This window comes from Hesperophylax consimilis, chromosome 6 (assembly GCF_061612785.1).
Source record: "Hesperophylax consimilis isolate HC1 chromosome 6, BYU_Hcon_1.0, whole genome shotgun sequence".
Lineage (NCBI taxonomy): Eukaryota > Metazoa > Arthropoda > Insecta > Trichoptera > Limnephilidae > Hesperophylax > Hesperophylax consimilis.
The window spans coordinates 19,600,423-19,615,683 of NC_142841.1; the positions used below are offsets into that span (position 1 = coordinate 19,600,423).

At 33.4% G+C, this 15,261-nt stretch overlaps 1 protein-coding gene across 3 annotated transcripts in view; it reads left to right on the forward strand.

The window, feature by feature from the left end:
• foxo (forkhead box, sub-group O) overlaps positions 1-15,261 on the forward strand; it is a 243,483-nt gene that overhangs the window by 14,598 nt on the left and 213,624 nt on the right. For all 3 annotated transcript variants that reach the window (XM_089632435.1, XM_089632433.1, XM_089632434.1), the window contains exon 2: positions 2,220-2,437. In XM_089632435.1, the coding sequence (XP_089488561.1) occupies positions 2,220-2,437 (218 nt within the window). The remainder of the gene's footprint in view (positions 1-2,219; positions 2,438-15,261) is intronic.

Sequence of the window (15,261 nt, forward strand, 5' to 3'; positions counted from 1 at the left end):
CCGATCACCAAACACGGCCAAAGCCACTTCAAGCATTGTTTCAATTCTGAATGGTTGTTACAGCAGGGCAGGGGAGTATCTTCCACTCCGGGACGTGCAGCAAATATGCTATACATATTATTTTTAATGAGTTAATTATTAATAATTGTGAAATAACACAAATTAATCAATAAAATTTATTTGCGCACGCCGGGATTTGAACCCGCGACTTCTGGCTTGCTAAATAATTTCCCTCATTGTCTCTGTAATGTTTGGGTGTCCAGGAGTGACGGGCGTATGAATACATCCCTCCTACTGCGATGCAAGGCAATGCGTCGAGGGAGTTCAGCTGGAGAGGTCAAATCGGGCACGAAGTTGTTGGGCAGACGTGTACGCCGCTAAGACCAGGTTCAACCTCACCTCGTGAACCCGGGCATCCTTGCTAAGTCACCAAACGTAAAAAAAATACTGCGGGTGACATATGGATGGCAGAGGTGTTGGTTAACCAATAAATGGTTCCCGGGACAGCGGCGGTACTCACACCTACTTCAATAGTCATGCAAATATATCTTATGAACAATAATAATAATATTATGATGATACTCTCATGGTATCAGTTTTTAAGAATATTGTTTTTTTTTTGCACAAATAAAAAGGAAAATAAGAAAAAGAAAACAAGATTGCGAATATGTAATCAAGTTCACAGGGTCACGCATATTGTGTAAATGCTAATAAATTGTCTTTTCCTGTGAACACAAATGTAACAAATATTTATGAGTGAGAAAAATATAAACCGAGTAAAAGAGAGTATCAGTATTGTCCTGGTAAAAATCACCATGCAGATTCGAAAAGTTGCTGAAATGAACAGATCTGAACAGCCAGTTAATTCACAAACCTTCCTCTTTAACTTCTCCTTCCTATCTCAAACCATTCAACCTAACCTGCCAATGGTTCTCCCGGTAGGGAGAAGTATATTGCTCCTGAACCAAATCTCCTCCGAGATTGATATATTTCGCGTCAGTGAGGAGAGATTCAGAAGGGAAATTCTTCTGATTCTTGAAAGAGTCTCTCCACATTGACGAGATCTTTCACCACTGCCTGAATTTTTTTTTTTTTGGAAATTCCACATTTCTTGAAATTTCTTTTTCTATGTATAAATACTTAAAACAATCTTTTGTAAAATTTATATAACCTAATTTCTTATATGTATTAAATCCTAATTTGTAATTGTGTAAGAAATTAATAAAAAAATATTATTATTATTATTATTCCTTTCAGCCACAACATTCCCCAAATGGTGTATAGTCAATGTTCATAATCCCACTGGCTTAGGGCTTTGTTTTCTTTGCTTTGCTTTCAAAGCACAAATTAAAACTAACTGTTTAGAAGTTCTGGATATAATGATTAAATAAACTCGCAGGTAGGTAGTACCAGAAATCATTTCAAAAAGATAAAGTAAGGTTAGGTTAGGAAAAGTGGTGGCTCGTGGCTTTTGGATGTACAAGGTGTACTAATGATGTTGATGTTGTTATAGCCGGAATCATTTTTGATTACGAAAAATTTTAAGAGATTCTTATTAAATTAGCAATTTTTTATGAATAATTTATTTATCTGTATATTTTAACTGATAGATGTACCGAGTTTTTTTTTGTTAAAAACCGAAAAAATATTTTATTCAATCCTCTAATTATGATTCTAACATTTTGAAATAGGTTTGTTCACAAGTACATGCTTGAAAAAATCTGTAAAACACCTCTATTATGAATTTTATTAATTCTTCAAATTTTGCAAATTCACTTTGTGGCACCATTTTATTAATAAAATAATTAAAACACTTTGTTTTTACCACGATAATCTTTATTTTTTATATAAAGTCAACATGTTTCGAGAACGATGTTCTCTTCAAATTGTCCTGATGAAGAGAACATCGTTCTCGAAACATGTTGACTTTATATAAAAAATAAAGATTATCGTGGTAAAAACAAAGTGTTTTAATTATTTTATGAATTTTATTAAATTTGAAAATTGAAATTAATTTTCCATTACGAAAAAAACTTTTCAGGTTAAGTACTGATTTTTAAATCTTCTTCCTATCTTTGTGCGACTCCGGGAAACTCCCACCCCCCTGGTTACCGGTCGCTCCGGGACAGGGGTCCTCCTGACCAGAATGATAAATCGTAAACCTTCGCATCGTAAACGGTGACTAAGGCATATCAATTAATCCTTGTTTCAATTTCCAGGAGTAACAATTCCCTCCCCGGCCTCAGTGGCTGCCAACAAGAAGAACTCGTCTCGCCGCAACGCGTGGGGCAACTTGTCCTACGCAGATCTTATCACGCAGGCCATCACCTCCTCACAGGACAGTCGGCTCACCCTGTCCCAGATCTACGAGTGGATGGTGCAGAACGTGCCCTACTTCAAGGACAAGGGGGACAGCAACTCTTCGGCTGGTTGGAAGGTAGGAATATTTTTTGTATGACGTTGAAATTGCTTCGCCGCGGCCAAAAAATCCTTAAAAAGCGTGTTTTTATAAAGCTCTGATTCATATGGGTTTCTAAATCAGAGTTTTTAGAGTGGAGCAGTAAATTTTACACATTTATTTATTTATATAGTAGTATATTACAATAAAATCGTAATCAGCTCATTTCACTAGGGAATTCCTGATGTAGAGTTTTACAATAATAGTAAATAAAAAAATAAAAATACATATAAACTTAATATAATTTTGAAAATAAACACTGCAGTTATTCAAACTAAAATTACAGCTGGGCAGCACGTTTGAAGTTGGCAACAATAACATTATATTGACTATATAAGTATAACAAAGTACCTGTCTTGGCTTATCAGCCACAAACATAGGGTGACCATACTGACAATGACAAGAGGGTAGTAAGAATAACATTATACCTACAATAAAACAAAACCGGGAAAAAAATGAGTTCTTCATTTAATTCACAAAAAAATCGGATAGTTCATGGAATTTTTAACAGACTTGTTTTTTTTCCAGTATATAAAAGATATTTATAAGAGTACTAGTGGACACGGCGATGCTTCGCTATTGCTAATATATCTCTCTCGGGCGTCTCCGACTTCTTTCACCATTCACTCTCTAAACACTCCTGACACTAATAAAAACACTTTTCAGCGATATCGGTAAAGTACTTTTCGAGTTTTGCGATCGCAAACAAATGCTGGCAAGATTTTTATATATTAATTAAGATACAAATGTACAAAGTGGTCACGTTTAGAGCTTTGTTATAAACTCTCTTACGGTTTCATGCATCGTTTATCAGAAAGAGCGAGAGATTATAACGGATGTATCAGCTTGTCTGTTAGCTTTTTTCATCAAATATCTAGAAAAATTATAGATTTTAAGTGCTCGAAAAAAATCAATGGTCTTGAGTCACAACGTAGTCTTATATAGTAAACCGTAGACACACATCTTTAAACATTTTGGTATATTCAACGGTTTTCTGGTGCTTGATATTGTGGGTATATTCCGTGTACTTCCATCAATTTTAATTTACAACTCTCGGGTCTGCTGATACCGTTGAAATGAACCCGTAGAGACAATTATTATTGAATCGAGAAACGTAATGAAATCCTTCCGTAATGAAGCCACTTCCAGAAGCGAGAAGGCGTCTGATGTATTTGTCGAATACAATAAAGTGCCCTGAAAATCACATAGACGGACAATACGGACATAGCACAGATCCCTTGATCTACTTTCGACCTTTCATGTTTACTTATCTCGGTTATTTTACCAAACTTATTATTTACTTTAAAGATTTATGCTTGCCGAACAATAGCTGCTAATTTGTTTTTTATTGATCTAATGTTAAGAACCTTTCATTTGTCTCGGAAAGATTCTTCTAGAATCACAATGTTACCTACTAATAAATTAAAACCAATTATACTTCTCCGTTGGTTGGTGAGCGTGCCTAGCAACTAACAAACTTTATTGCGAAGCCACTGTAAAGTTCTTCCAAATATAATTTTATACGTTTTATTTCAATTTCTTCTCGATGTCCAAAACGTGAGTTCTAGAAGAGTTATTATTATTATTATTTAATATAATCGTAAGGTTACGAAATGATATCATTTACAGCTTTCAAGATTTCTGGAAAATGAAACTTTTGCAAAGTTCTTTGATTTTACACTTTAATCGGTTCTAGTCAAAAAGTTAAAAGCTTCCTCTTAAATTTCTGAACCAATCATATTTTAGCGCACTAATCAGCCGTTCGCCCACTAAAAAAATCATCTAACCTTAAAAACATGATTTAACAATCCATATATTTTTATTTATGACGATACTTACTCGCGAAGGTCGCGTTCACTCGTGATTAAAATAAATTTAACATTAGCCCTTTATTATCATTGTGATTTCCTTGAATTCATAATAATGTTTAATACATGTTAATGATCATAACCCTTTCACACTTGCCTGATACGACCGTGCGGGTATTGATATTTTATTTCTCGAAAGTTTCGTAGTTTTTGTCAATTGGACGTGCTGGTTCTCATTTTACTCGAATTAATCGTTTTATTATTTAGTGCTTTTTGTAATGCTAAAATGAACTTGGCAAGTGTTGAACTGCACGATTTCCTTTAATAACGTAGATCAATTCAACTACGAATAAATAAAGAACACGTCTGCCACGACACGGGAATTCCCCGAGAGAGACCGACATAAAAAACCTTTGTTTAAAAATGTGTCTGGCGAAATAAAGAAAAAAGATTACATCTATCAACCCTGAAATTACTCTCTTTACCTTAATTTGGTACTCGTTATAAAGATACATTGAAGAAAACATAAATACCGCCGTACGGGTTGCCATTTTGATTTCTTCTGATAAGTCCCCCAGTTAATGTATCCCTTAAAAACTTAAACCAAGCGGTATGTAACTATAAATCCATACGAGGAATGTGATCATTTTTAAGGAGAAAAAAAATCTGACCCGCACGGAAGTTTTGAGAATGAAATAAAACTGACCACCACGTTTGTGACACCCAGCCCCCAACGGGTTATCCAATTCTGTTCATTTAAGTCTGAACTAGAAATTTGTTATTTCTTTATTTATGTGGCAATACGGCAGATGATAATTACCTAGCAAGAATGTAACACATTCCGGGGTTGGTTTATTTATATAATTTACACTATAAACACAAGTCCGCGTTTGATAACAAAATATTCTGCCACTACCATCTCTGATATCTACAAACTTTAGTGCTTATTTTTTTCCTGCGCAATAATTCGTATCAGAGGTAGTAAATGTATGCACCATGTGATAGGTCGATAACGATTCAATAATCTGATAATACTCCTGGCGTATATGAATGAACCTACTTGTGTAAATAATAACATTTTTGGTAATATAGAACTGTATTTATTTCAGTTTATTGGAATAACTTATAAACCTAATTGTAATACGAAATGTATTCGGCTAGTCTTTGCAATCACACAAACACATAGCAGCCAAAAATATTAATTGAGTTAATTGAGGATGATAAAGGTGATTCTTAAATTGAAAAATGAGATCGATAATGATACATTTGCTTTCAGTAGCTCAATATTGGTAGAGTATCGTCCCGGTAAGACAGAAGATCCTGAGTTCGAGTCCCATTTGCGCCCGTTACCTTTTTTATGTGATTTACAAAATAATAACAACATTTAGTTAGCATCGAAAAAAAAAGCAAGTATATTATAATTTTTTAGAATGGCTGTCAAATCACTATAAAGTAGAAATGCTGTTTTTTAAAGCATTCAAAAAATCTAGACCGGTGAGTTCTGGCGTCACGAAATTCGCACAGACATTTGTCTCTTGTATTTATTCTCTTTAATCTCGACGAAACCGTTGTTTTATCGGAATGTCATTTCAGGTTATAACTTTGACATTTTCATTTATCTGCCTTAATTAAGTCAACACAACCGTATTGTTTGTCCTTTCGTGACAGTAATTTCGATTAAGGGTGCATAAAACTGCAAAGAGACGAAATATGATTGATATGAAATTAAACAATACCAGATTCCATATTTTGGGTAGTAAAACTATTTAGATTTGGGTTTAAGCAAGCTTGCAGTATTTTTGGAATAATTCTGTGATTTAATTTATATCTTTTCGAACCCTCGATTGACTTTCCCTCGAGTCCCTGGGGTCTTGTGGGTTGACAACTGATCCCGGGTGATTCCCCGCGATACCCTTTGTCCTTGGCCAGTCCCCCCCAACCGGCGGGTCGCGTCAGAGAACCGGTTCGGCCGCACGAGGTGGATTGCATACCGGCGCCCAATGGATGGCGTGTTGTGCATAGAGAATTAAAATGTGCATACATTATCGTCTTACATGTTGCGAGAGAAAGTGTTGATGGCGCAGTATTTTTATCTCGGCTTTTTCTTGCAAGTGGTCTGCTATAGATAAACCCTGTATTTTATATGCATACAATCTAGCTACTGTTAATAAAAAAAAATCTTAGATATTCGGGCTGTTGCTGAAAGTGCTTAAATACGGTATGTACGAGGAGGTAGTTGTAATTAAGTCACTATATTTGTATAAGTTCTCCATTTTCTACCAGAAGTAATTAAATTTCACATTCGTTTGAACAAATTGCAGTAGTAAGTAGTAATAAGTTTTAATAATTTTTTAAACTCTGCTTTCGTTTGATTAATTCTGAAGCGCCTTTCGTATGGTGTGGGGTCAGAGGGAAACATCTAGGTTAATGAGTCAGTCTAAGGCCCCAGGCGTCGCCCTGTGAACCATGTCAATTCCTCCGGGGAATGAATGCAGCGGGCATTGACCACATGTTCGGTGGTCTGCACCACATTCACGCATCACCAACTCTTTAAGGCCCCACCTGTGCATCATATGGGAGGACCTTATCCTATTGATGACGGACCAGTGTTTACGAGGCAGTGAGAATCCAGGTTGTCTTTCAGTGGGTTCAGGACTCTTTAAAGTCATTTGAGAACAATCATCTTTGATACTAGTAAAATTATAAAAAATACATTGAAAATGTAACCTAATAATTTTTATAGGAGACTGACAAAAAACAAGATCGTAAAAAACACGATTATGGAGAGTCGTGTTAACCCATACGTGAACGGAGATGTGTTAACAAAACCCAGCAGCGGAAAACGTTCTCTCTGCTTCGACACCACTTGGTGGGACTGTCATCAAGATGGTGTGTGCTAACTGAACGTATCTCAATCTGATAACTCCGATCTCAAAAAGGGACATCTCATTTTTCAAAATCGATTCTAGGTCTTGAAGTTTTAGCATGTTTTTGTAGTAAATTTTGTATTTTTTTGGGATTGCAAAAAATAATGGTGTATTATGTAGAATTCGAGCCTTTGCTTATGTCTATATTATAACTAACTATATTCAAGCGAATACTTAATGATATTTCGTAATATTTTTACAGCCACTTGTATTGACCTTACGTAACACGAAGGTGGTGGTCATACACACACACACAAAAAAGAAGATAATAAATTATGTTTTTCATCCAATTAATCACTGGAAAATATGTTTTTATTTATTGGTTCAGCTGTGCTTTTTTATATAAAAAAAGTTTCCACCGATGTGTGCTCTTGTGTCATATCGTATCTCACTCACTCAATAAATTACATTAATAGAGTCAAGTGACAAATTGTAGATTGACACAACGCGGATGTAGGTCAGTTCTGACATACCAATGAGGTTATATAAGACTATTGGGCCAATAATATGGTCTCTAATGTCTAGGATTGTACATTATTTTCTAGGTTCACGTAAAACTTATAGCATAAATATATTTCGAAATGCTTTCGATCGGTAGTCTCTAAAATCATGAAATTTTGCTCAGCTTTTTCTATCTGTTGTTTATGTGCCAACACAACTGTTTTTTATTTTTTATTTTTTTTTTTTATTTTTTTTTAATTTTTTTTTTTATTCTTTAATATATTTGTTATACAATGGTATAGTATATTGTCCTCCACGCTAGGAGTTCACCTGTGTTGTGGAGGACTTTTTCAATTGTAAAGTTATATAATTCTAAAACAATACAGTGGAGTTGGTTACACAGAGAAACATTAAAAATTAAAATATAAAATCGATTTTTCCATAGTTATAACAGTAGTTATTCCATAGTTATTCCAAAAAAGTGAAATATAAAAAAATAAATATTAAAAGGATTGTAGCCAGTTCCATATGTGTTTTTTGTATTCTGTAAGATTAGATGTTTTATATTGTGTTGGAAGTGAATTGAATAGTTTTACAGCCTGGAATCTGTAGTGTTTTTGTCCAAAGGATGTGTTGGTTTTTGGTATTAGTTACAGTAGTTGGTGTGCATGTCTTGTTCTGGTATTGCGAGAAGTTTGTGAAGTTTTAAATGTGTTTAGGTTCTTGTAAAGGAAAGTAAGTATTTGTTTTGAATATAGTTTTTGAATCTTCAACACTGGGAATTGTTTAAATATGGTTGAAGCGGGTGTTAGTATTGGTACTTTAAGTATTACTTTTATTAAGGTTTTCTGAGCTTTATACAGTGTGTCTATGTATTTTTTACTGGCATAGCCCCAGGCAATAATGCCGTATTCCATTATAGATTGTGCTATTGCGAGATTTTCAATCGTGATGTCATTTACAGAATAAGATATGGAGCTTTGAAATATCAATTTAAGGCGAAGCTAAATGCCAAATCACTATTTTGATTAATCTTTATAACGAATTGGTGTACATTATGAATACAAAATATATGCTTTAGATAAATTGAAGGTTTTCCTATCGCTTCGCTTGAGTAGAATACAAATAAATATATAAATTACTCAATAAAAAATATAAATGCAAACTACTAAAAAAAATATTTTGTCAATAGAAATTTATGAACACATAAAGGAAACAACTTTTTAAAACACAGTATTATAGCTAAGATTATCTGTGACAGTTTCATTTGATTAACTTTTTTGCTTTCTTATAAAATTATTTACAAAATAAATAAAAACCATTTTTTGCTTGAAATCGAACGTTTCTAGACTCCGTTTGTCAAGCGATTTTAATGCCCATTACTTACGATATAAGGTATGCCAAAAATATACACATTTTTGGCTTGTAGCTTCCTCTTAACTCAAGTTAATTGAGGATTTTATTTTTATTTTATGTTTTCTTTCGTAATGCTCTAACTAGCTAGGGCTTATAACAATACCCTTTCATGTTTCTAGCTGATTAGTACTGCGGCTCATTTGTGGCCTTATTACTATTACCATCTGATGGTTGTATTTTTTGACTGATTTTACGTTACATCGATGCGTTTTATGGGTAAGAAATTCTTAACTGGATAAAAACCTCATATCCTTAATTGAGGCAAGGCACCATCACATGTCCCAAATTTTACAAAAAATTATTGTTCTGGAAAAAAAGGTATCAAGATAAGATTTTTAAATCTACTCACAATGTCATTTCCCAAGAGCATGGATATTAAAATTCCATGGTTATTTCCATCTATTTTGACCTATCTATTGTCTTTTTAAAAATTTCCTTTAAGGTAGGTACTATATTGTGATCGTTTTTATGCTAATTTTATAAATTGAAAAAGAACGCTGAAAACGCAGGTGGATTTGTCCTAATAAATATAATGGAAGAGAATCAAAAATATATTAATTTTTAAGAACACATGTTCACAACATATTCGTAGTTTACTGATAGTTTGTTAGGAAATTTGTCAATTCATTAATCCCTTAAGGAAATGAAAAACGAAAACGAATAATTTGACCAGATTTTTAATAAATTAACAATATTTTATATCAGTAAGTGTTCTCCGTACGGTTGGCAGTTGATATAAAGTTACACGTGCCTTCATTATCATTATAAATAGCCGGATCTTAAGAAAACAGTTTCTGTTTGATCTATTATCATTTAAATTTGTATAAAATCTCATTAATCCGGTTTGTTTAATTTACTGGTCCAGATTTTGTACCTGCAATACAAAAATGCACTGATATTTGCGATGCCGTAAAAAATCATCAACGTTATCATTGGATTTAAATTTAATTATTCACATTACGATAAATAATTCATCGGTAATATAAAACCCGCCGCCCACCTCGGATAAGTATGCTGCCGTGGTAAATAAAAACACTGTGTCTTCCTCGAGAGTCTCAAGAAAACGCTGTGTTGTTAGTTACCGCTGCAATATAATGGCAATCTACTACATTCCAATACAATCAAGTATAATATAATAATACAATACAGCAGCGTGGAAATGTACTACGTAGTTTACTAAACGAATACGTGTATATTTTTATGTGCAAAGTCCCACTAGTACATGCATATAAAACAGGCTGTACGGGTATATTACAAAACACTATCTTCATCACGTTAAGTGATCAAAATTCGTAGTTTCATATCCGCGATTGTTCGGTGACGTGAGATCACTGATGGATACGGTTTTGTTATTTCGTCCTTAACATTGAAAATTTAAACATTCTTGAATAGCGTTCTATTCAATCTGGCCGCTCCGGGAACAATTCGTTGGATAATTAACACCTCTGCCATCGGTCGCCCCAAGTGGTTCGCAACGTTTGTGACTTAGTAGGGGTGCCCGGGTTCATGGGGGTGAGGTTCATTCAGGTCTTGGAGGCGGATGCGTCTGCTCACTAATTACGGGGCAGGTCGGATCGCTAGAGGCCGATTGAGGGAGATTGACTTCTCCAACTGTGGTGTCTCAACCCAATCACTTAGCTCTCGAGCGATTGCCTTGCACCCCACTAAGCGCGATGGATTCGTACGTTTGTCACTCCTCGAAACCTACCTTTTTCCTTCCCAAAACTTCTTCTCTTTCCTTTTCTTGAATGGACCTTCCTCACAGCGTTTAAAAAAAAACACAGATGAAAAATTGCAGAAATATAATCAACATTCTGCATTCCACTGTAACTATTTATGATTACGTAATATCGCAATATATATTTCTTGTAAACTTGAACTGTGATGCCTTGAACTCTGATCCCTTGTCGAGACGGTGTCATTATCATCTAGATGCTATTTATTATAGTGTTACATTATTAGATATACCTACCATCGTAATAAGTAACAATTCGTAGTTAGTATTTTTTAAGTAGTAGTTAGTATTGGATAAGATTGGATAAACCCTTCTATTTGTATTTTAGGCCTGGCCAATTACCTACCACCCCTTAAAGATACGTGGAGGTTTTAATATTCTTTTCTTCTAATAACCGGATATATATCTAACAATGAGATTCTGGGTCAAATAAATTCCTAATTCCAAAGTCTCACTCTCGAGGACATTATCATAACCTCATATACTATCGAGCGAGCCGCACCAATTTATTTATGAACTCACCCGTAGGGAGAGCTACGTACTTCCTAAATGCGGTGAATCAAATAATCGATATGTTATTTATGTCCTATACTGCATTTACAAAGATTTTGGAATTGCATGCACATTGTATAAACGACACAATTATAACAATTTTGACTGTACAAACAAATCTCTAAAAGTACAAACTGAATAATAAAAAAATAACTAGATGTAGGTTACATTAAGTTTTTTAAATGTATACTTTGTGTTGATCGGAACCTCCTTATTTGCATGTTTTTTTTACGTGAGCAACGTACAAAAGTCCCGACCGTCAGAATCAAGTGGAAGTACATCATTTGCAATAATTGGGGTAGGTGTGTTGTGGGACTGAAGGGTGTGGCAGGGGGGGGAGAGGTGGGAAAGAGGCAGGTTGGGAAACAAGATATTCATTCGTAAGTTGCAAGAAATAACCTTCTTTGCTATTAATTAGTAATAATTAAAAATAAGGAACAAAATTTTGATGAAACTAGTTCGGATTCCTAAAAAATACACTGGAGTGATGAGTACAAAATATAAGGTTTTCCAATAAGAGGTGTTATTTTATTATGTAAATAAATTAAATTTTTATTTATTTTATATACATAAATACACACTTGCCACAAACTACACATCACTTCTTATCACTTATCACTTTCTTATCACTTATTTTATTTTATTATTTATATAAATTAAAAATGATAGCTTCAAAAGTAACATCTACCGAAATAGCGGGTTATTCAAAATAACACCTCTTATTGGAAACCCTATATTATGAATTACTAGTTGACATGTATTCGGCATTGTGCGGGGCTAAGAATGATTTGGAGTTTTAAGGTCGTGAATTCTAATGTAGGTATTTGAAAACTTGGTGCAATTTCAGGGTGGAATAATATTATTGTAAAGAGTTGAAAAAGTTTACATTTAAATACTTGTTCCACTTGATCGTACGTTGTAATCTACGCATTCAAAGATGTTGTAAATTTAATTGTGTTATAAAATACACTTTTTACAAATTATGATTTAAAATATTAAGACTAATTATTTGTTTGCGCCCGCACATAGGTAATACGAATATAAATAAATAGTTTTATCCGTATAAGAACCCAATTCTTTCAAAATGGACATACAAATACAATATTGGATTGAATCTATTTTATTTGTATGCCTTTTCTAAAATAATTGCGTCTTTCTACGGACAAAACTATTTATTCATGTTCATAATATGCGCGAACAAACATTTTATGTTAATATTTTGAAGCATTACTTGCAAAACGTGTTTTATCGTAAAATAATTAAATTAGCGCCGTCTACGAACGTATAGATTGTAAAAAAACTCGCATGTTCCTTTTACTCATTCCAACAGCTATAGCTAGGGGTAGTACAAATCAATGCTCTCTATTATAAAGGTTGAATGTGATGAGTTTTGTTAAAATTCATTATTTTACTTGGGTTATTATTACTAAATATATTTACATTAACTATTCACTAGTGTATACATAAAACGCGGAAGGTATTTAACATTCAATATTTCATAGTGTGAACGCAGCCTTCTGATTTCCCGGCATTTTAATGAAGTGATTTACTTACAGCGAATGACATAATTCCCGAGGTAGCAGTATTAGCTCAATTCAATGCCAACAGATTTACGACTACCGTACTAAAAAAATTCGAGCCACAGTAGTTGCATAATGTATAGCTAACATACCACGACTTTAATTCGACTTATAAGCAATCTTCGAAGAATTAATTAATTACTCATTCTTTATGCCGTTAATATCGTAAATACTGTAAAACCCCAAAAGAATTATAAAACACGGAGAAAAATTGGTATTCCTGATTTATTTGAAACTTTTAGTACATTCCTAATATATTGAAACAAGTGTTTAGATAATAAATAATGACAAAATGCGATAATATGACGATTTTTATGAACAAGTACACGTTATTACGTTGTAAGTAAATGTTTAACAGGATACCTATCAATTTATTCGTTGAGGATCTGCAGTCCCGTTTCTTAGTAAAAATTGTTTATCAGTTTTCTCCGTGCATTTAGAATTAGCCATTTTAGTTATCAAATTTGAATAATAATCTTCCTCATTTGCGTTTCCTTCTCACAGCATACCCCAAATTGGGGATGCAATTTAGCCCACGTTAAAAAAAAAAACTACAAACGTCCGTAAATTGTTAAATATTCTATATTACCGGTAATAACTAGCATTTACATTTACCTGCCGATTTATTTGTGTAAAAGTCCGAAATTATTAACATAGGTTAGGATTGAATATAGGCAAGGTTAGTTGTTTAAAAACGTTGAAAATGCTTCCGCTTCGAATTTAAATTTCGGTAAATACTTGGATGTGAGCATTTTTATGGCTTTCACAGTAATACCTACATCCCTTTGATGACCTGATGATGTTTTGGCCCTTTCGAGGTTGCTCAAGAGAGAAATCATGTGGGTCGTTCCGGTCATTTGCCTATTATACACTTAATGAGGTCAAATTTCTCGTTATGAAACAGCCTTCAAATTAAGCCATTTATTAACACGGAGAAAAATGAATATGGCTGTTTTATTGAAATCCTATTAAAAACGTGATTTCAATCCATTTTCTGATAAAATATTAGTCTTTTTAGAATTCATCGGATTACGCAGGTGCACTTTTCCGGATAAATAAAATGACGAAATGCAACAATATTAGAATTTTTATGAACACGTGTTCCACCGTCCTCAAAAAATATTCGCGTTTTACTAATACTTTGTTAGGAAACCTGTCAATTTATTATTTAAATGCCTGCAGTCTTGTTTTAACAGGAATACCAGTAATTTGACGAAATTTTTAATGAATAAGCAACATTTTATGTCCTTAAGTTTTCTCCGTGTAACTTACCTACCTCCAATTTTATTATTGACTATTTAACTGTAGCCTTGTTGCTGTCGAAATTGATAATATTATTTATACGAAAATGAAATACTGTGTGTACACCACTTTTAATTAATAATAATGTACATGTTTCAAAGCTTCTTCGTCAGGATAAAAAAAATCAACAATATAATATAATATATATAATAAGGAATAGTAATAAATGGTGCTCATAATGTCGAACGTTTCGATTCCGAATGTTGGCCTCAATCATTGTTATACTATATATAAATGGCCTCAATCAATATCCAGGGTGATACTCACAGTATTATATTATCAGAAAGCTATTCTAATAGCCCGTAGGCAGTGAGACTTTAGTGGACAGAGAATTCATCTATTTTGTAAAGCGTAGGTATCTATGATCCTGACGACTATCAGAGACAGCTTCATCATAGATTATTTTATTTACCCATGTGTCGAACAAACCTTCCAATGGATATATTATCATAGTATATTGCTCCTGAACAAAATTCGCATGTAGACATATTTGTGTCAATTAGGCAAGTTTCTAAAAGGAAACTCTATTGATTCTTGAGTCGAGTTTCATTGACACGATTTCCATCATTGCCTGGAATTTTTTCCCTTTTAAATTTGGTAAATCTTTATAATCTTTTATCTTATAATGTATTAAACTTATTTGTTTCTAATGTATAAGGAATGTTTATTTTTTTAAAACACCAGGGCGATACTGAGAGTATAATATAATATAGTTAATTCTTTTGATGCTATTAAAGTCAACTAAAACATAAGGATGCATTTTATGCTTTACGTGCTAAACAACATGTGCGGAATTTTGGCACGCGTAGGAAAACGAAAGAATTTCTGAAAATACATTTTAAGACATATTAATTTTCTGAAATTTTCCACGGTGAAAATACTCATGAAAACCGCGTGGGAAATGAAAACTTTCATAGAATTCCTGTCCATTTTTTGGCCAACGTAATTATTATTGTAATATCTGAAATGTAAATATTGCTAATATGATAAGCCCACTGGTATATATAATAATATATACATTTTGTACATTTAACGTTTTGTC